The sequence below is a fragment of the Rhinolophus hipposideros genome (assembly GCF_964194185.1).
Source record: "Rhinolophus hipposideros genome assembly, chromosome: 14".
Taxonomy (NCBI): domain Eukaryota; kingdom Metazoa; phylum Chordata; class Mammalia; order Chiroptera; family Rhinolophidae; genus Rhinolophus; species Rhinolophus hipposideros.
This window is the reverse complement of record NC_138060.1, coordinates 17,283,118-17,304,829: the sequence shown is the minus strand read 5'-3', so window position 1 is coordinate 17,304,829 and position 21,712 is coordinate 17,283,118. Positions and strand designations below refer to the sequence as shown.

Sequence of the window (21,712 nt, the reverse complement as noted above, 5' to 3'; positions counted from 1 at the left end):
ATATCTTTTAAGGGAAACTTAACCCAACTGCAGGTCTGTGCTCTACAGCACAGAGAAAAGTCATCATCTGCCTGAGCACAAAGACAAGGTTTGGTTTTTAATTTTAATAACATAAACCACCCTCACCACTAGAGTGAGCACCTGAATTCATTTAGCACCTGAATACTTTTATTCTTTTGTCAATTGCACAATGACAAGTACACAATTTACTCAAGCTCAATCTTGAATTGCTTACCACTCAGTTTCCACAGAAACAGCTGGGGACACGGCTACTCAAGAAGACCCAATCATGCATGACACACAAGTGCCCTTGCTGGTCATGTGACCAGAAAACTGAAACATCCACAAACCTCACTTCAGTTGCCACAGAGATACTGTCACATGGTGGTGACATCATGCCCCAAGCCTCTTAACACACGTTAGTTAACAAGTTCCCCAGATCAAGTATATTTTCTGCAACTTTTACCAAAACACTGACATCACTCATAAATGTCCCATTTAATAAATTCTGCTGCATTTAGTGCTAGCAAAGTTTGTTTTTCTTGATGAATGAGTGCCATTTAATTCGTTAAGCAAATGAAAACTAGGGAACGCCACGCATTTTCTTTTCAGCTTGAGCTGATAAAGTAGGAGTAAAGTTTTATGCTCTATCTCAGTACTTATCATTATTCTAGGGTAGGTTGATCTTTTGAATTTTTAAAAAATGCATCTTTCTTCTTGTTTCTTCCTTCTGTGATTGTTATAGCTAGTGCAGCCATCTTGTTCAGACAGGCAGAAAGAGGTTGTCTGAAAATAGAGTTCACACGAAGGAAGCCAAAATAAAAGATGGAATGAAAGAAAATGGGATCTGTTTACATCTTTTGAGCCCCTGGATCAAGCTGTGCTTGAAGCAATACTTTTGTTTTCTTCCATTAACATGAGCCAATAAATTTCCTTTTTGGCTTAAGCCATTTTGAATTAGATTTTCATTCATTTAGAAGTTCTGACTAACAAAGAAAAAAATTGAGATTATCTGACAAGTACTGTCATTACTGTAATTCATTTTCCTTAAAAAAAAAAATGGATATAGCTTTATGAATGAACCCAAGAAAATGCAACTTTTGGACATCATGTTTAAGCCATGTCAAATTTATAATAAAAGTAGATTAAAAACACATTCTTTCAAAGGAGTTAACATTAAAGAAAGAAAAAAGAAGGGAAAAAGCCTTTTAACTGCCATTTTTATTGACAGTTCTCAATAGCAGCAGAAAAGAAGAGCTTAGTAAAGAATCTTTACACACAAAAGCAAAACAAAGGAGGAGCAGGGCAACATCTACAAGAAAACTAATTTTTCTGAGAAACACACACAAAGTTCAAACCTGGAACATACCTGCCAGACCAAATTGGTATCAAAATTAAAACTTGGAGCTTCCTGCAAGAAGATAAATCACAAATAATTTCATTCATTTTGCTTCCTTTCATTTTCATTCAGATGACTTTGGCTCCCCTGGCTTAAGTAACTGGCAACAGATAGGATGGTTGCAAGAAAATTGCCCCTCGCTTTGATGTGGGAAACAGCCCTACCCAACAATAGCCTGACAGAGCTATATTCTCACAACTCCAGAAATCCAGAGGGGTGTGTAGAGAGTCACTAGAACTGGGAGACTGTGGTTGTACAAGTGCTCAGATTTGGGCACGATTTCACAGATTTTTCACAAAAAATACCTCTCTCAAGTGGATGCAAAGTGTGTATATGGAAAAGATGAGGGGTGAAAAGTTAACCTTCAGATTCACTAAGAAGCAGGGACAAGTAGAGGTAACTTCTAAGCCCTTAAGTCATGTCATCTCCCTGAAACTACAGATTCAATTTACTCTAAGAAGGCTCCTTTTAAATTTAGATTTTGCCAAAGCACTAGATGACGCTTATGTTTACCCAAAGGTGTTTAAGTTAAAACACAACAGTGTCTCAAATTCCACCCATCCGGTTTAAGGGTTAGTTCTATTTGGCAAGCCCTAAGGCTTGTAAAATATTAGTTTCCAATATTCCCTCCAATTTCATTCGGATGTAACGTACAAAATCAGATGAGATCACAGCCTCTGTCACAAGCTATACACATGGCTGAGGAGATGACCCTCTACCAGCTGCCAGCATAACTCAATTTATGTATGTTAAGTATAGATGCTAATGGGACCCAGACTTCTCCACTGACAAAACAGAAGGCAGTGCTTTATAAATTAGCAGGCATCCAAAAGACAACAGAAAAACAGTAGGCTCCCTTCCCTGACAAATATATTGATCATCATTTGTCCTAAAAATGTATTCTACAAATCAGCATCATTGGCATCCAAAAAAGAAAAACTCCGGATTCAATCTACTAATAATATAGAGATGTGAATTTGCCCTAAAAATCATGTTTTTATGCCTTCCCATGTAGATAGCCTAAATGAGTGTTTTTATTATTGTTTTGTTTTCTAACAAAATATATGATGCTAAAACCAGTAAGCTAGAATCAAATAGATTTTCTACTTATAGAAGTCACAAAAAAGTACTAATTGTCTTCATACAGCGACCTATCCCAGGAAAATGCCCAAAGTACTGGAAGAGATGTCATTCCTCGTTTCTCCAAGGACTTTTAGAACACACTTTTTTTTTAAAAAAAAAAGATAATTTGGAAATAGATTTTATACACATCCTCTTTTCCTTTACTGATTGCACTAGAAACTGGGGATATAGGTGAGGAGGTAGGTGGAAAGAGGACGGAATGACTCTTTGCAAAATAAAAGATTAAAATGAAATGTTTTGTCTTTGTTTTTAATTTTTTCATTTCTTTTTCTCTTCTTTTTTTTAAGCCTTAACTAAGTCCCAAGTTTGGTTCTAATGTGAAGTAAAGATCAAATCTCAGTTATGAATCACTCACCCTCAGGTGTAGAATAAGTTTCTTTTCAAAATAAGTTAAAATCACAAATTCAAAACAACTTGAGGAGCCAAAATTAGCAATTATTTTTTAATCTTATTGGTATTTGACCCCTTTGACGACATTTTTCAAACCAATTTGCTGCAGATGCATTATGAGAGCCTTGACTCATGTAACCCTCATTCAGGACACATACAGTTTGAAAGCAAATGTTCTACATTATTTCCACAAAAATCTACTTAGATGAAGACACTGTCATTGACTAGGGAAAAAAAAAAAATCCCAAGTCAGAATTGTCCATGCCAAGAACTCAATAGTTCATATTAATTTCTTTTTCCCCAGGACATGGGAATTTTTTGGCAGACAATTCAAAATCATGTGCTATACGAAAGAGAGAAAAACCATTATCCTATCAGCAAACTTCAGAATTCTCTTGTAGGCTGATGGTAACCAGCAATGTCGTGAGTGTTAATCTCAAGAGTGGCATCACCAAATTGCAACCCATCATTATGGATTATCTGTTTCTCCATGGAACAATTTAAGTCAAGAATTATTTATTGTTAAGATAAATACTCTACTATTTGCTTCCTTCTGGCAAAAACTGGAAGTAATAAGCCTTCAGATTTCTAGATACTGACAAAGGGTTTCAATTAGGTCTGCTTTTTAATCATAGACCATGGCTTGGCCATCATCACTTCACTATTCTTTAAATGCCCTAAATCCATCCAGGAGGATCTTTGATTCTTTTAAATAGCATATCTCTATGCTTCCACAGCTAAATGGGTTACCTGGAGAGGACTTACAAAATTATTATTTCTTCCAGAGTCGGTTAGGAGAAAATACTGAAGTCATGAGAAAGTATTACTCTTTGAAAAGTAAGTTTTGCTGATAGCATCATTTTAATTATTTAATGACTCCGTTGCATAGAAAACACCTTCTCTTTGACAAATCTTAGTTTCTCAAGGTGTCTTTTCATTGTAATGTGAGTGAAAGGAAAAAGAGAAATTTTCCAGCTTTAGAAATTTACGTTGAAAGCACACACAAAACCTCCCTTAAGATTGAAAGCATTGGCCATGCTCTGTAAATGAAGCCAGTTCCTTTCAGCCAAGGGACACTCGAGCCCTTTATTCTTTTGCTCAGAAAAGGCATCCTAATTAAAGGGCCAATACATTAAGTGTACCCGGGAAGGCAAAAAGATCCAGAGAAAAGCACTCAACCAGGTGCCTAGAGAAAAACACAACGTTCATTTCACATGTTTATGTCAGGCACCATCCAGTGAGAACAAACTCTGGAGGCACAGCTGTTTTTTGACAAATGTGAACAGCTCCTACCTTCATTTCGATGACAGTCTGGAGCGCCTTCGTCTTTGCTGGCTCCTGCTGAAGTTGGCTTCTTCGGTGCAATTCCTGGGGAGGAACACGATAGAAATAAGCCTGACGGTTCATTCTCCCGTTACACCATGACCTTTACACAGGTGCCACGCGGCCCACCGGGTCCAGGTTTGTTAAGCACAGACATAAACAAGCCACAGGTGCCTCTTCCCCCACCCTTGTTAGCATCCCTCCTGCAGAGCCTGAGTTCCGGTGAAAAGCTCCTGGCACATGCGCTATTTCTGAAACTTCCATCAATAATTAATGTCAACTGTGACAAAGGCAGTAAGTAATCATAGTCCAAATACTGTTCAACACTGGGGTGGTTGCCCAGCCATCAAATCATAATTTACTAAATTACATTACTCTGTGCTCCACATACACAGCAAGAAAACGAAGGAAAGAAAATGACTAACGTGGTTGCAAATCTGCTGCATGCATGGCATTTTGCTACTGAGGTAGGTTTGAAATGAGCAATTTAAAACCTTTTCAGTACAACTGTGTCAGTTTTTGGAGTGAACTGATCTGATGAAACCCTGTGAATCTCTTGCTTCCTAATTTACAGTTTCAGTCCTTGTTCAAAATCACATCTGTCTGTGATATGTTTATGCACTCGTGATGCCAAGAAATTAAAATTGGCATTAATATCAACAGTGTTAGAGGGGAGACAAAAATAGTTAAAGCCAGATGTAGACCCAAGAACTTCTGGAAAATGATAACTATTTCTTCAGGTAAAAAGCAAACAATACAATTGTAATTTCAAGCCTGAAGGCTCACTTTTTGCATCCTCTTCTCAAAAGAACAGTTTTGTTAAAACTTTAAAAGATTGTCCTGGCAGAAGAGAAGAGATAAACAAGGTTTCTTCAGTTCATGCTTTGATTTTTCTTAATAATAATTATCAATAGTTTCATGAAAGTAGCCAACGACAGGGATAAACAAAAGTGCTCACACATTGCCCACACTGCTGATACAAGTCACCTAATGGAAGTAATTCCATTAAGACTTATGTAAATTGTAAGTCACCTGTGGAGGACTCTCATAAGATTTATTTGCTTCCGGAAAAAATCATTTAAAGTCAACATGGAATAGTTTTAGGCCTTTACTAGTCATTGGACCACAACATTAAAACAAACCAACAGCAACAACAAAAAATCTTGGGCATTGGAGAAGAGACTCAACAAAATTTCTAGCTTTTTCCAAGTATGGGCATTAAAATTAACTCTGCCTTCAACACTGCCATCTACTACCATTGTCATTTTCATAAAGATAGAATATAACAATGTAAGAATTGTCAGAAGAATAGAATCCCACAAGAAAAGATGACCTTCCCAGGGAAAGAAAACAGGAGACCTTTAGCACATATCCTATTACATTGTTCTCATTTGCCAGTGGGCCAAGAAGACCTGGTCTTGGACCAAGGAGCACAGGCCAGGGACCAGCCCTGGAGAGTCACGGTCACGATTATAGCTCTAAACTGTAGTGTGTGTGTAGGGAGGGCAGGGTGGTGGTGTAAGAAGTGTATTTTCTTCTCAAAGTCATCACTAGCACAAATCAGCAAAACTACTTCTCAACCTCCAGTTTAAAAAGAATTAGGATGAGTGCTTCCTAATTATTCAAAATGGTATCGCACCAATTAGGACTTTTTTCCTCTAACATATTCCTGAAAGGGACGGAGTCCAGTATGACTGAATCCATTTTATGACTGCAGAAAGAGAAAGAGATTCTGTGTCCTTTTGGAGTCCCCGGACTGCAATGATCTCGCAATGGGAGGCTCCATAGTGATGGCAGAGAGTTTTCTGAAGGAACGACCTTAAAAGCAGCCGTCCTTCATTGCGTCTACAGTGGCCCTGGCAGTAGTCTTTTTCAAGCTTCAGCCTAAACCTCTGAAGAGTATGACTGCACGGCGAGTCCTGTGGGCTGCTGGCAAACATTTAACAGCCAGCGCTCACCATGGCCAACGTCAAGCTACCTCAGTGATTTCACTGAATGCAGAGTTGGGAAGAGAGACATGATAACACGCCATTGTATAGTATTTCCACCATATGGACAAAATAGACATAATAACCTCAAGAGCATACGTAATAGTAAAATATAACAAAAATTAGGAAATAGTAAGTTGTAATACAAGCTCTTTAATTATGAGTTCGTATGTTCAATTTTGTAACATTAGTTGTTAGAATAAGTCTCCAATCTTTGGCTTTCATGGGCTAGTACAATCCACTTCCAGCACACCACTGTTCAAACCACCATAAAATGCTACTTAGCCCTCAACATTACTTCCAAGATAGTTAGAGATCACTAGACCAATAAAGTCTCATAGATGAGAAAATGGAAAGTAAGTCTCTTGTCACAGTTGTTCCATAGTAAGTGGTAGAAGAAATACATTTCATAGGTCACCAATTCTGATACAATGTGGCATCAAAAGCATATTAACAAAAAAAGATGGGAATGAAATTCATGATAATTTCATACCATAACCAATCCTGGTTCCAAAACAAAAATCATAAGACAATTTGAAGAATGAGATTAAGCTTGTATAAAACAAATAACCAAGAAGCAACAAAGCAACACAACAAAAATAAAAACAATAGGGTAAAGGTATGTGCTGTTATAATTTCTGCCAAGCATGAAAACATTTTTAAGGGCAAATTTGCAATAACAAAGCTAAACTTGTAGCAACGGTTTTGCAAACATGGAAACAGAGTTCTCTTTGCTATAATTACACAAGTTCTATTATAATATAAACCAGCTCAAAATCCAGATTGGGCCCTTACTCCCTGTGTCATTCCATAAAAAAATAAATGAACATTTCCAATTGCCAATGAATTGTAATTTTCCTATCTTCACTACACTATTTTTCAATCAATCCCGAATTAAGATCACCTTAATTCCTAAGATGTCAGGTAAATAAAGATAATCCACATGCAGACTTCAAGGACTATCTGAAAGTCCCACCTCAGACATTTTATCCATCTCTGAGATTTAGAAACCTTAAAATGCTCCTTCTGATAGTGGCCGAGAGGATTAGTCGCCCAATGAACACTGATGTTCCTCTTCATTAGTGCAGAGTGGTTGCTAGGAAACCTCACTAGCACCACCCTATATCAAGACGTCCTCGTAACTCATTTCTGGCCAGTGGACTTCGGGTAGAAATGAGAAACTCGACTTTCATAAAAACTCCCTACCCTGTCTTTACTCCCTACTTTCCTGTCTGCTGGCTAAAAGTAAAGGACTCCAAGTCCCAAGAAGATGACAGGACCCCAAGATAAAAGGAGCCTGAGATCCTGGAACCCCATCTGAAAAGGCTGCTGGGCACCCACAGCGGATGGTGGTGTACACAAAACGTCATTAGCCTCCACGTTTACAGGCTTTCTCTATAGAGATCCCACCTCTCTCTGCCTTATCTACTGCAATGTCTACAGAGAGAAATAATGCCTAATCAGCCCTCTATTGTGTGTTGCTTTTGAATCACAAGTTGATTTTAATGTGTGAGTACTTGTCAATTTTTTCTAAATAGGTAGTAAAATGAGTGGTTACGGGGTACTCCAACTATCCCTAACCATCTGAAAGACACATCCATTATGCACAGATCTTAAACAACTAAATAATTTCCCCAGAAGCATATGCTGCAGGTGTGGGAGATGTACAAGGTTTAATTTACTTTGGTAACTTTTAAATGACAGTATTAAATCATTGAGTGCAGTGGTACTTATACTTCTCTGTGTCACAGATTTTGTAAGAATCACATGGAAGGTGAGGATTCTCTCTAGTAGTGTGCACAAAAGCACACACAAACAAAACGGTGTGTGCCATTTCAGCTTCACAGAGCCTGGGCCATCACTCGAGAAGTTTGAACCAGACTACAGGCTAAAGACTACTTGTTGAGAGGAAAGAACATTATATTGAGAGTCAAGAATCAGGACCCCCACTGACCCAGACAGAGACCCCGGCACACCCCTTTTCCTCTCTGATCTGCAAAATAAGGAGCATTATGAGTGGGTTTCAAATGACCCTTCCAGCTCTGAGAACATCCAGATTTTTAATAGGCAGCTGACTCTGAAATGCTGATCTCTGGCTGGTATTTTTAGTCACACCTATTTTCAGTTTTAAAAGCAGAGTAAAAAGAAAATTACAAGCACTACGAAATTTAACATCTCACTATCCCTATTCATCCCCAATTTATATACTTTCCTACAATTTCATGAATAGGTTGGCCTTAGCTGGTCTAAAACTGCCAGTTTCTCCAGGTGATCAACATGGAAATATACCAAGAACCCAGAATTTTGAGCATGAAATCTCAAGAGGTTCGTCGGATGACATTTCTTGGCACTTAATAAGTCTAGTGAGTTAATCTGGATGAACACTAGCTTCCAAGATGAGCCTGGCCAAATAATGTTTGCATGCACCATATACTTTCTTCAGTATACAAAAACAGAAACAAAAAAAAACAACAAAAATCAAAACTTAACTTTCTTTCCAAAGGTAATTCACTATTTTTATCTGGTCCTTCCTCCTTATTTTTCTGGTAATCTACTACTGTATAACAAACCACCCCAAATTGAGTGTTACCAAACCACCACCATTTTATTATGCTCATGAACGCTGGGGTCAGGAATTCATAAAGGGTAGAGTAGGAATGGCTTGTCTCTACAGAGTGATGTCACGAGGCTAGAACAGCTGGTGCTAGTGAATCTATTTTCAATATGGTTTCTTCACTCCTATATCTGGTGCCTTGACTGGAAAATGACTTGAAGCTGGGTTTAACTGAAATTGTCCACTTGAGCAACTAAATATGGCTCTCCATGTGGCTTTCTCACAGCATGGCAGCCTCAGGATAATCCAACCTCTTACATTTAGGAATACGGACTCCAAGAGCAAGTAAGCCAGAGGTTGCATGGCCTTTTATTACCTAACCTTGGAAGTTCCATAGAATCACTTGTTCTGTTGGTTAAAGCAGTCATAAGCCTGCTCAGATTCCAGAGAAGAGTACCGAGCAATATGGAGACATATTTTAAAACTGCCATGCTTAAGGAACAAAACCAATTGAAACTGACAGGGAAAATAAGACTATAATCTCACACATTAACTCACATCAGTTTTAGAATATAGAACATTCATATATTCAAATAGTAATTTGATACGGGGGTATAGAAATTACATCAGTGAACCAAACAGACAAATATTACAGCTCTTAATATTCCAGGCAAATATTCAAAAATATTTGAAATTTTTTTATGTCAAATTCCAATGGGAGAAAGGCACAATAATTTAAAAAGGAGGACAAACCAGTTTAAGGAATATATAAAGGTTATAAAGGAAAATAAGTCAGGAAGTTAGGGGACATGTTGAGGGGGATAGATTGCAATTTTAAATAGGGTGGTCAGGGAAAGCTTCATAGAAAGGTGACTTCTGAGCAAAGATCTAAAGAAATGAGGGAAACAGTTGTGCAGATATTCCAGGCAGAGGAAATAGCAAACGTTTAAGTGCCTAGACAGAGCTGCATAAGGGATGGGAAACTAGTAGGTCAGAGAAGTGCTGGGTGGGGGATGATGAGAGGAGGGGTCCTACATTTGGAATCCATTGTAAGGACACTGGTTTTACTCTGAGAAAAATGGGAAGCCATTGAAAGGTTCTGAGCAAGATAAACCATAATGGGATATAGTTTCTTAAATGATTACTCTAGTTGCTGGACTGCAGTGTGGTTTGAGGTTGCCATTGGGTAAGGGAAGGGTGTAAGAGCAGAAACTTAGGGACTAGTAACAAGCAAGTGGAATAACCTCAGCAAGGGATGATAGAACTTTGGAGCAGGAGGACAGAGTAGAGATGATGAGAAGGAACTGAGCTTGGATATGTTTCAAAGGTGAGCTGGCTTGCCTTCCTGATACATTGCCTGGTGACTACTAGAAAACGAGAAAAGGCTTCAATGCTTCTAGCCTGAACAACAGGAAGAATGGAGGTGGAATACAAATATAGGGAAGCCTGGGGAGGAGAAGTGGGAGTTATGGAAACCAAGAGTTTGGTTTTGCATGTGTTAAGTTTGTAATGCTATTAAACATTCAAGTGGAGATGTTGAGTAGGAGGTTGAATAGATGAGTCTCAATTTGAGGAGAGAAGAACTACAATTACAAATTTGACATCAGTGAATAGATAGCACTTAAAGCCATGGGCCCAGATAAGATCAGCTATGAACGGAGCATAGAAAGAAGAGAAGTCTGCTCTGAGCCCAGAGCAATCTAACATTAAGAGTCGTAGTAGTGAGGAGAAAGCAACAAAGGAGACTGAAAAGGGATGGCCAGTGTGATAGGAAGAGAACCCGGAGTGTGGCATCCTGGAAATCAGGTGAAGATATGAGTCCACCGTGCGCCAGTGACCACCTACTTGATTGCTGCTGAGAGGTTAATGGGAGGCGGCCACAAGCTTGACATTAGGACTTGGCAACATGCACTTCATTAGGAACCTCAACTACAGGAATTTGCGTAGATAAGTGTGAATGAAAGTTTGACTGGAACGTTCTGTGCGAGAATGGAAGGAGAGAAGAGCCTCAGGCAACTATAGTTCCACAGATTTAACTGTTCATTTCTTTTACCAAAACACTTTAAGATTTGTACACCTATGTTCATAGCATTATCACAGCAGCCAAGAGATGGAAGCAATGGAAATGTCCATCAATAGATGGATGGAGAAACAAAATGTGGTATGTGAATACAATGGAATATTACTCAGCCTTGAAAGGGAAAGCAATTCGAACCTGCTACAATATGAGTGAAACTTGAGGGCATTATGCTTAGCAAAATAAGCAGTCACAAGAAGACACATAGTGTATGATCTTATGTGAGGTATATAGAGTAGGTAAAGTCATAGAAACAGTAAGTAGATGGTGATTGCCAGGGACTGAGAGTAGAGGAAAATGGGGAGTGGTTTAATGGACACAGAGTTTCAGGTTTGCAAGATGAAAAAGTTCTAGAAATTGGTTACTTAACAATATTGAACTGTACACTTAAAATGGGTAAGATGGTAAATTTCATGTTGTATTTTACCACAATTTAAAAAAAATTAAAAACCATAAACATAACAAAGTGTTGAAGTCCCACAACTTTCCCCATTTCCATTCTGTTAGAGAGAAACCATCATCTTAAAGTGGTGTCTATCTTTCTCACATGTTTTTGTGCTATTATTACATGTGTACGTCCTCATAAATAATACAAATGTAACAATTGGGGGCACTGTTTTTTTAATTTACATAAATGCCAGCTGTCCATATTGCGCAAAACTTCTGCATTTTGTTTTTTACCTCAGCAATATTTACGCGTATGTTCTTAGAACTCATCTGTGTAAATAAATGTTTCCTACTCTTCTTTTTTCCATTACAAACCGTGTTACAATAAACCTCCTAGTACATGGGAAAAAAATAACTGTTTTAGATATCTTTATACACTTAAATGCACAATAATTCTAATCTTTCTAAAACATTCTGTTTCTTCTCCTTGGAATAATCTTTCACCCTCTTATGCTCTTTTGTCTACAGAGGTCAGCAAGCTATAGCTCACAGGCCAAATTCAGCCCGTTCTGTTTTAGCAAATAAAGTTTTATTGAAACAATGCTTGCCCATTCATTTACACATCGCCTATGGTTGTTTTCATGCTACAATGGCAGAGTTGAACAGTTGTGACAGAGACCATATGGTCTCTCAAAGCTGGATATATTTACTATCTGGACTTCTATTTGAAAAAGTTTGTCAACTCCCGGTCTAGAATATCTTCAATACTCAGCCTAGATATCCCAGAAAAAAGCACCAATTCCTCATGTGGTAGTTTAAAATATGTTCACAAATCCCTTGGCATTCCCTTTACAAGGTGAAGCCTAAATATTTTCCCCTTGTCTGTGGCCTGGACTTAGTAACTTACTTCTAACAAATAGAATATGGTAGAAGTGACATGTGTGACTTCTAAGGCTTGGTCATAAAAGATGTTATGGCTTCCTTCTTGATCACATTCTTGAATGACTTGTTCTGGGGGAAGCCAGCTGCCACATCATGAGGATACTCAGGCTTCCTTATGGAGAGGCCCAAGGGGCATGAAACGGAGGCCTCCTGCCAATGGCAGTGTGAACGAGCCAACCTGGAAGTGGACGTGCCAGTCCCAGGCAAGCCGCAAATGCCCACAGCCCTGCCCAACAGCTTGATTGCAATCTCATGAGGGACTCTGGGCCAGAACCATCCAGATAAGTGACTCCCTCATGCCTTACCCACAGCATCTATGAAATAATAAGTGTTTGTTGTTTTAAGCCACTAAGTATTTGTGGTAATTTGTTATGAAGCAATAGATTACAAATATGTCACAGAAAGGCCATTAGCTGACCCTCCAGACTGGCTTCCATGCTGTACCCTCTCATAGATTGTGTACTTCTCTTTCACAAGACTGATGTGGCTGTAAGTTTACAGTAATTTATAAAACAAATGGATCCATGTCCATGTTCACCATGGAGCGGGAAACTCCATGAGCACAGGGACTCAATATGTCCATTATATTCCCAGTAACTAAGAGACCACCTGCTAATAGAGTAAGTGCTCAATAAATACTGACTAACTGGATGACACCATACATTGGCAGTGTACTCATCGGCCTGGACATTCCATCCATTTTGACCCAAAGGAGTCTGATGTGAAGCATGGTAACAGCCAACAGTTACTTCTACATTGCTGTGTGCTAAGCACTCTTCTAAGCACTTTATTAAGTTGGTTAACGCTCATATTAACCTCCTTAAGTACGTATTATAATCATAACCATGTTTCACTCAACGAGACAGAAGCAGAGAATTTAGTAACTTGTCCGGTGTACTGAATCGCGGTGCTGGGATTCACCACCCCAGGCAGTCTGGTCCCGCGGCCTCTGCGCCTACCAACCGCGCTGTACTGCCTATTTTCACCACTTGGCTTTGATTTGATACTGTTGATATTGAAGCTGATACCAATGTCTCTGTCAGCTTCTTTTATTGTAGTTGCCTCCCTATTTCTCCTTTGAGTCAGTCGTCATTTCTCACTCTTTTCTTGAGTACTTGAAAACTTAAAACAAAATTATCTCAACAACAGTTGTCTGATACTGATAGCCATATTTGGTATTAAAACTCAAATGGCAAATATGGTGAGGCACACAGAAGTGACGAAAAAAACAATTACTTTCAAATAGTAATACCCTTTTCGGTCTTTGACAGATCAAGAATTAAAAATAATCACCGAACGGATTTAAATAATATAATTAGTAAGGCTGACTTAATAGACAATCACACTGAACTTTGGATCCTATAAAACTCCATTTCAAGACTCCAAGGAATATTTAAACAAATTGATCACATACCAGACCACCAAATGGCGTCCAAAAGGCAGAAGGGATATAAGCCACATTCTTTGCCCACATGTTATAAAACAAATTAATAACAAAAGTTAAACGTGAAACCTCCGTATTTGGAAAGTAAAGCTCACAAAATCTTAAAATTCATCCCCTATAGTTAAACAGATTCTGTCCTGTCCACCTACTAGTTGTGTGATCTTGGGCAAGTTCCCTAATTTTCTCTGTTCCTCAGGATGGTGAAATTGAAATAAACACGTAAAGTACTTGGCTGGGCTGGTATACAGTACACTCTCAATACCTGAAACTCATCCTTATTATTGTTGTTGCTCCAGAATGGTTAGTAGTGCTCCTGAAAGTGTATTAGAGAATGCAGCCAGGCAGAATGGCTTTCTTGCCCCCTTCTTCTGTGGTCTGATACGGGCTACCATTAAGGCACTGCCACTGGGTCTGACTGCATCATTCAATTCACGAAATCCTAACTGAAGGCCCACAATGTGCCAGATAAAACACATAGTCCTGGCCTTCACAGAACTCATATTCTAGTGCAGGTATCCTCAATGGGGGTGATATGGTGCCTAGAGGGTTTGGTGAAGGGAGAGGGGCGCAGCAAGTTGCACAGCGTTGTTGAAATAGAGCGAGTGACGAGGAGAATGCTGGGAGTTGAGGCCCAAGGGGTAAAGGCTGGGGAAGGGAACAGACTGTATAAGGCCATCGAGGTCCTCATAACAATCTTCGTCTTACACAGAAGTCTCCAAATCCTAGAGAGATGGAAAAGCTGTTTCCATGGAAATACATAAATATGATATAAACTTATTATTTTTTATTCTTCACCAAAAAATGGACAGTTAGGAATCTGAGAACATAACATCTGAACCTCTGCACACACACATTTCTGTTTGTTTTAATGCATAATGTACTCCTTTTGCTAAATCTGCATTAAAGATTGTTTGACAGATTTAGCTTGGTCCTTTGGATGCTCCGATCCTGAGAACCATAGAAACTAACAGAATGAGATGCCAGATTCCAAATATTTGACCAGTAGTGTTAGGAGTGTCCCAGGAGATATAATGAAGTATAGTTATGTAATTTGATAATTACTGAGCACCACATGTTCAGCAATACAGAGATAACAAAAATAAATGACACACCATGCCAGGTCTCAAGAAACGTGGCTGTCTCGTACAGTGGGAGTACCTGACTGGAATACAAGACCACGATAATACCAGCATCCACCACTTATAGAGTGCTTACCATATGCCAAGCCCTGGGCTTCCCATCCGGCCCCTGGTTCTGCTTAACATCCCTTTAGGTAGGAGTTACCACCCCCATGGGAGAGCTGCCGACATTCTGACTCAGAGAGCTATGTAATCTGCCCAAGATCACAGAGCTGGGAAGACTTGAGAAAGTGACCAACGTGTCTGACACCTAAACTCATACGCTTAATTACTAACATGACACTTAGTTTATATCGCTTTTTGTGGTCCCTTCATACCTGGCAAACATCTAGGGTTTTAACAGGTAACTAAATGTGACTTCTAGTTTGTTACTCAGCTCCCTGATAGGATCCCGGCACTTTTGAACAATATGATTTGGGAGAGAATGAGAGGCAAGCAGCAAGCCTCATAAGGGAGGGAGGCTATGGGAAGCTTCATGGAATAGTGCAGGTTGCTGGTTAATCTTTGACCATCTTTGGACTCTGTTAGACTTCTCTGCTGGATTCCTCTGTGTCTGAGCTGAAATACTTCTCTTTGAACCTTATATACCAGATCTGACAATTAACTTTGCAAACTTGTTGCAATGATGTTGCTAACCTTTTTTGATATCAGAGGGATTATTCATTATGAATTTGTACCAACTGGACAAACAGTGAATCAAGTTCACTACTTGGAAGTGCTGAAAAGGCTGCATGAAAAAGTTAGACAACCTGAACTTTTGCCAACAATTCATGGCTCTTGCATCACAACAACGCACCAGCTCACATGGCTCTGTCTATGAGGGAGATTTTAGCCAGTAAACAAAGAACTGTATTGGAACACCCTCCCTACTCACCTGACCTGGCCCCCAGTGATTTCTTTCTTTACCTGAAGATAAAGGAAATATTGAAAGGAAGACATTTTGATGACAGTCAGGACATCAAGGATAATACGACGACAGCTCTGATGGCCATTCCAGAAAAAGAGTTCCAAAATTGCTTTGAAGGGTGGACTAGGCACTGGCATCAGTACATAACTTCCCAAGGGGAGGACTTCGAAGGTGACCGTAGTGAAATTCAGCAATGAGGTACGTAGCACTTTTTCTAGGATGCGTTGGCGAACTTGTCAGACCTCGTACAATGGCGTTTGTTCTACTCATTTGGGAACATAAAAACAAAAAGGATCCATCTCTCCCGTGATAGCTTCCTGCTCCGGAGTCTTTCCAAGGAGTCATTACTCCATCCACTATGTCTTACATGGCACAGCGTTGGGAGCTGTAAGCAGCAGCATCCGGCCCATTCGCCTCAGCCTATGCCAATGATCTCATCAGGTACTGGAAGCTCAGCAAACTTGGACCTGGTTACTACTTAGATGGGAGAGGGCCTGAGAAAATTGAGTGCTATAGATTCTAGTGTGGAACCAAGAACCAGAGGATTATTCCCAGGCCTTAAAACCTAGTAGTTTCCCCAGCTGGAACTGCAGTGGAATTGTAACTTCATTTTACCTTTCATTTATCCCCTATTTGAACTGGAATGTCTTAACTGGTATCCTATACCTGTTTCACCATTGTCTGTTGGGAGGAGATAACTTGTTTCTTTAGTTTCACAGGTTCACTGATAGATAGAAATTGCACTCTAGGAATTGTACTTAATCGATTATCCCCAGAGTGTCACCCATATGTTAAGTTAGATGATTTAGATGATGGGACTGTTGAACTGACAAGATATTGGGCTTTGAGTTGATGCTACGATGAAATGAGACTTTTGGAGACCTGGGGATGGGTGAATATATTTTTATTTGGAAGTGATATGAATATTTGGTGGCCAGAGGACAGACTGTGTCAGCAAAATAATGTCCCCTACGAAAGATGTCTATTCCTGTTTCCAAAATCCATGAGTATTACATGGCAAAAGGGACTTTGCACATGTAATTAAGGTTATAGATGCTAAGATAGGAAGATTATCCTGGATAACCTGAGTGAGCCCAATATAATCCCATGGACTCTAAAAGTTCAGAAGTTTCTCTGACTGGAGGCAGAAGAGAGCTGCAACAGATGGGGAAGTCAGAGAGATACCGAGCATGCAAAGCATTCAATGTGCCATTGCTGGTTCTGAAATGTAGGGGTCATGTACAAGGGGCAGAGGAGGCATCTGGGGGCTGAAGGTGGCTCCAGTGGATAGCCAATAAGGAAATGGGGACCTTAGTGCTACATATACAAGGAATTAGATATGGCCAACAACCTAAATGAGCTTGGAAGCAGATTGATCTCAAGAGTCTCTAGAAAGGCACACAGTCCTAACAACACCTTGATTTCGGCCTCATGAGACTGAAAGTAAAAGATCCAATTGAGCCATGCTATAGCAGGACTTCTGACTTTTGAGGTACAAAATCTGTGTTGTTTTACGCCCTTATATGTGTGCTCATTTGTTAGTGCAATAATGGAAAACTTGCATAGGGTGGGTAATCTTTCACTAACCATTGGACTAGGCTGTTAGACTGTTCTTTCTATACTGAAGTGCAATACATGCCCCCGAAGCCTCTATGCACTGACCTCTGTTCTGCTCATTCAAGGGAAAAAGAACAGATCCGGTGACAGCTTCCTGTTCCCAAATCGTTCTTACGTGAGTCCTATTCTGGCCACTGTTTTGTATATGGCACTGTGTCAGGTGCTCTCAGCAGAGACCAGGTCACTTACCTTCTTAGGTCAGATTCCTGAGAAGTTAAGCCTGAGACAGGGACTTTTAGGCAGGTGAGATATTAAAGGAGGGCTCGTTGGGAAACCCGTAAGAGAAGGAAGAAAACCATACAGAGAAGGAAGTTAGGCACGGATGTTGTATAGGAAATCTAGCCTGAGCCTGGGTCTGCAGGGAGCTCTCGGAGTACACTGTGCTTCAGAATCTGCCCCAGTTGAGTCACAGGAGGCCAGGCTTCTGCACCCCTGCTCTAGTCAGTCACTGCCTAGGGAGGGCCCGGGCACTTCGGGGTAGAAGGAAGTTTGGCAACGCCTGTTACCCACAGACACACCTCCACTAAAGATCACAGGTGTGAGGCACCAGCACAGCACCCACAGCCACTTGAAGATGGGCTTACATGCCCACTAACAGGATGCCAGGCAAAATTAGCATTTGCTACAGGTGATGAGTCAGAGGTTAGACACAGAACTCGGGGTTTGGTCTGAATTATTGTGGCGTGAATAGAGTTGGATTCCACCTCTCTTATCCTAGATTAAGTGGCTTTAAAACTTTTTATTCTAGCAGTATAAGTTTCTTTTGTTTCCAAACAAAATTCTACATCACACACACACACACACACACACACACACACACACACACACACACGCACGCACTTACATGATAAAATTAATTTAGTATCTATTATGTTTCAGACAGTGTGATAGATCCTTAAGATAGGGAGGAAATTGGTGTGAGGGCAATCTGGCTGCAACATCTGTCACCCCATTGATCGCCAGGATTGATTCGGCTGATCTGGCTGGCTAGGGGGTGTCCCCTTCCTCCCTCACCGATCCATGTGAGTCCCTCCCGAAGCCGCGCGTTCGGTCGAAGAGAACGACCTTCCCCGATACAGGAGAGGACCGTCTTCTCGGTCAAGGGTATACAAGCAGCTGCGCTCCCCTGCTAGAACCTCCAAACAAGCTCTCTAGATAGGGAGGAAATAACACAGAATGGTCTCTGCCATCATGAGGCTGACTGTCTGGTAGAAATGGCAATCAAAAATATGTAAAGAAACAAATTGAAAAGTTATAAATGTACATAGATGCTAAATGCTGTACCAACAACAGCAATACGAGTAAATGGATGCTGAATGCTGAGATGGAGCTAATAGAGGAGGGAACTATACGATCTATGTAAGGTCTACCTGTTGAACACGTGCTCAAACTTCTAATTCTCTAGTTCTGAACCATAGTATTAACGAACTTTAGTTTTTCCTATCATCTCCCTTAACTTTATTTTTTACTGAAGTATAGTTGACATATGATATTATATTAGTTCCAGGTGTTCAACATAATGATTTGAAATTTATATTCCTTACCATGTGATCACCACAATAAGTCTAGTGACCATCTGCCACCATGCAAATGACATGATAATATTGACTATTTTCCCTATGCTGTATATTACATCCCTGTGACACACACATATATATACATATTATACACACACACACACACACACACACACATCTGGAGATTTGTACCTCTTATTCCTCTTCAGATAGGGAGGAAATTTTCACCATCCCCCCATCCCCCCCCCTCTGGCAACCATCAATTTGTTCTCTATATCTATGAGTCTGTTTCTGTTTTCTTTGTTCATTTGTTTTGTTTTTTTAGATTCCACATATAAGCAAAATCATATGCTATTTGTCTTTCTCTGTCTGACTTCTTTCACGTAGCCCCTTAATTTTAATCTAGTGGTTAGAGAAGACCTCACAGAGGGGATGACAGAAGTGGAGAAAAGTGGATCTACCATGATTGATGGGGTGGAAGGGGAGGAAAAGCCTGGACACCAACCACTCAGTTCACTTCCATTTCAGGTGCCCTGAGGTATCTCCTGGGAACTCCAGGGGCCTCAGAAGACTATTTGAGAACCACCAATCGGGTGATCATACTTCTAGTTACAGATTCTAAAACTGGATTGAAGCAAGTCACTGATTTTCTATTAGCTGCCCAACCACCATTCCACGTTTCTGGATCTTTACACACTTCCTCACCACCCTTTTCCCCTTGAATCCTTAGAGAAGGTGTGGGAAAGGGAGAGCAGTGCAGCTTCACAGCTCTAGCCAGAGGGCCCTTTTAGAGATGCCAGCAGGGGGTGGCATATGAATCAACAGTGTGTTCCCTGCTCACCCCCACAGTCCAGATGGCTGTACATCACAGGAGCAGAGGACAGCTCCTACGCAGACAACTTCCCTGGCTGGAGACACTCACCACACTTTAGACTATGAGGAAACGCACTGTGGAAGTGGTGGTGGCATTTTTACAGAAAAGGGCACGGTCTTTCTTTTGCTTTCTTTTACCATCTGCAGTAAAACCTTATACTGTAAAATACTGAGGGCTCATAGAAGGGGAAAGTACCGTAGGAAGTATCTGTGCAGCTTCTCACTCACAGCTCGCTCCTTCCGTATTCCTAATATGGGTCACTGCGTGAAGTTTGAGTGAGTTTAGATTCTGGTTGGTTGCACCTCCATGAAGCAACTCTGTAGGAAAGGTCTCTCGTTATATATGTTAACTCAAAATCTGCTCCCTCTAACTCTCCTCCATTTGGTCTGGTTTTTAGTTAAACAGAACTTAATAATTATATCCATGCTGATTATTCACTGAAGCCTTGCTATGTCCCAAACATTGTGCTAAGTACTTGACATAAAATATCTCATCTAACCCTCACCCCAAACTTGGAAGGCCGGCACAAATCTTATCTCCACCTGTCAGGAGGAAACCTAAACCCCAGGCCCCAGTTTAGGAACAAGAGTACTGGGATCTGCAACCAGTTACTAGATGTGGAGGAACTACACTGCAAACTCTCTGAGTGCGGCAGGATAGGGAGCCTAGGAAACTGACCGCCCCCTCCAGGATACAACATGAGGTGCCTCCCTGGTTACACAAGGAACAAGTGACTGTATCTGGCACCTGCAGCTGGAGAAGAACAAGAACCAGTCTCATCCAGCTCTGCTGATCCCTACGACCAGGCCCTCACTTTAGCTAATTTTAATGTCATTATAATATCATTTGCATTGAGGATACTAGACTCCCATCATGCATCTGATGCCATGACAGTTCTGGAAGAACCAAATAAGAAAGGAAAAGCAAGAAACTGAGGACCCCACCTACTGGGAGAAAACTGACAAGCCACATCAATGAAACTTCACCAAATCCAGCGCCAGGGGAGATAAATATCCCTGGTCACGACTTCCTCAGCAGGACTCAATCTGAGATCACCCATACTTCCTCTCAAGTATGTACTTCCATTTCAATAAACTCCCTGTGTGTCCTGCATCTGTCTAGCTCTAGAATGCTTTCTTGCATGGAGACAAGAACCTGGTCACCGCTGCTCCCAGTTGAGTCCTCTCTTGGACATCCCTATGAGCTTCTGGTGACATGGGACAGCTCTGAGTAACAATCTAGCACATGGCACACTTTGTAGCACATGGCTGAAACAAGAGCACCTAATATCCATTGCCAAATGACTTCTCTGTGCCTGAGCCATTTTGGGTCCTCTTCATGGGCTCTCTCACTCAACCCTCATTCATAACTCCCTGTGATTATCCCCATTTTACAGATGAGAGGACTAAGGCCCAGCAAGGTGAAATGACTAACGCAAGTGCCCAGATGAGGGAGGAAGGGATAGGTAGATAAACTAAGTTGACAACATGGTCTCAAACCTAAAGCAGAAGCCATTTCCTAAAACAAAGCTGCACACCACCTTCCAATCTCATCTCCCACCATAACTGCCCGAGTGTCCCCCCACTGTAGTCATGCTCATACATTCACACTCCCTCAAAACAGTCCCCAGGTTGTCCCTTCTGTTGCACTCTCTTCTTTCACTGCAGTCTCTCAAAGTCCCAGTTCAAATCCCGTCTGCTGCACGACCACACACACGCACACGCACACACACACACACATATTAATTCTTCCTTCCCATCCCATACTTTGCTTTTATTTCCATTAGAACACTGGCAACAATAGCCAACATTTTAGAATGGTTTCCAGGTACCAGGATCTATGCTAAACTATACATGTTCTATGTCCTTCAAGCTTCACAATTCTCTCCATTTTATAGGCAAGGAAACTGAGGGACTTAGTGGCCTAAGGTAAAACAGTTCAGAGTCAATCCCTAGCCTGTGTGCTTAGCCACACTTCCCGGTTCTTTCCAACATTCTTTATGCAAGTGTAT

General features: G+C 40.6%; 1 protein-coding gene across 1 annotated transcript in view; it reads right to left on the bottom strand.

Moving 5' to 3' along the window:
• Nucleotides 1–21,712, bottom strand: part of ERC2 (ELKS/RAB6-interacting/CAST family member 2) — a 931,911-nt gene that overhangs the window by 635,530 nt on the left and 274,669 nt on the right. Inside the window, 1 exon segment of the mRNA XM_081072100.1 lies at nucleotides 4,226–4,300. Coding sequence (XP_080928226.1) covers nucleotides 4,226–4,300 — 75 coding nt within the window.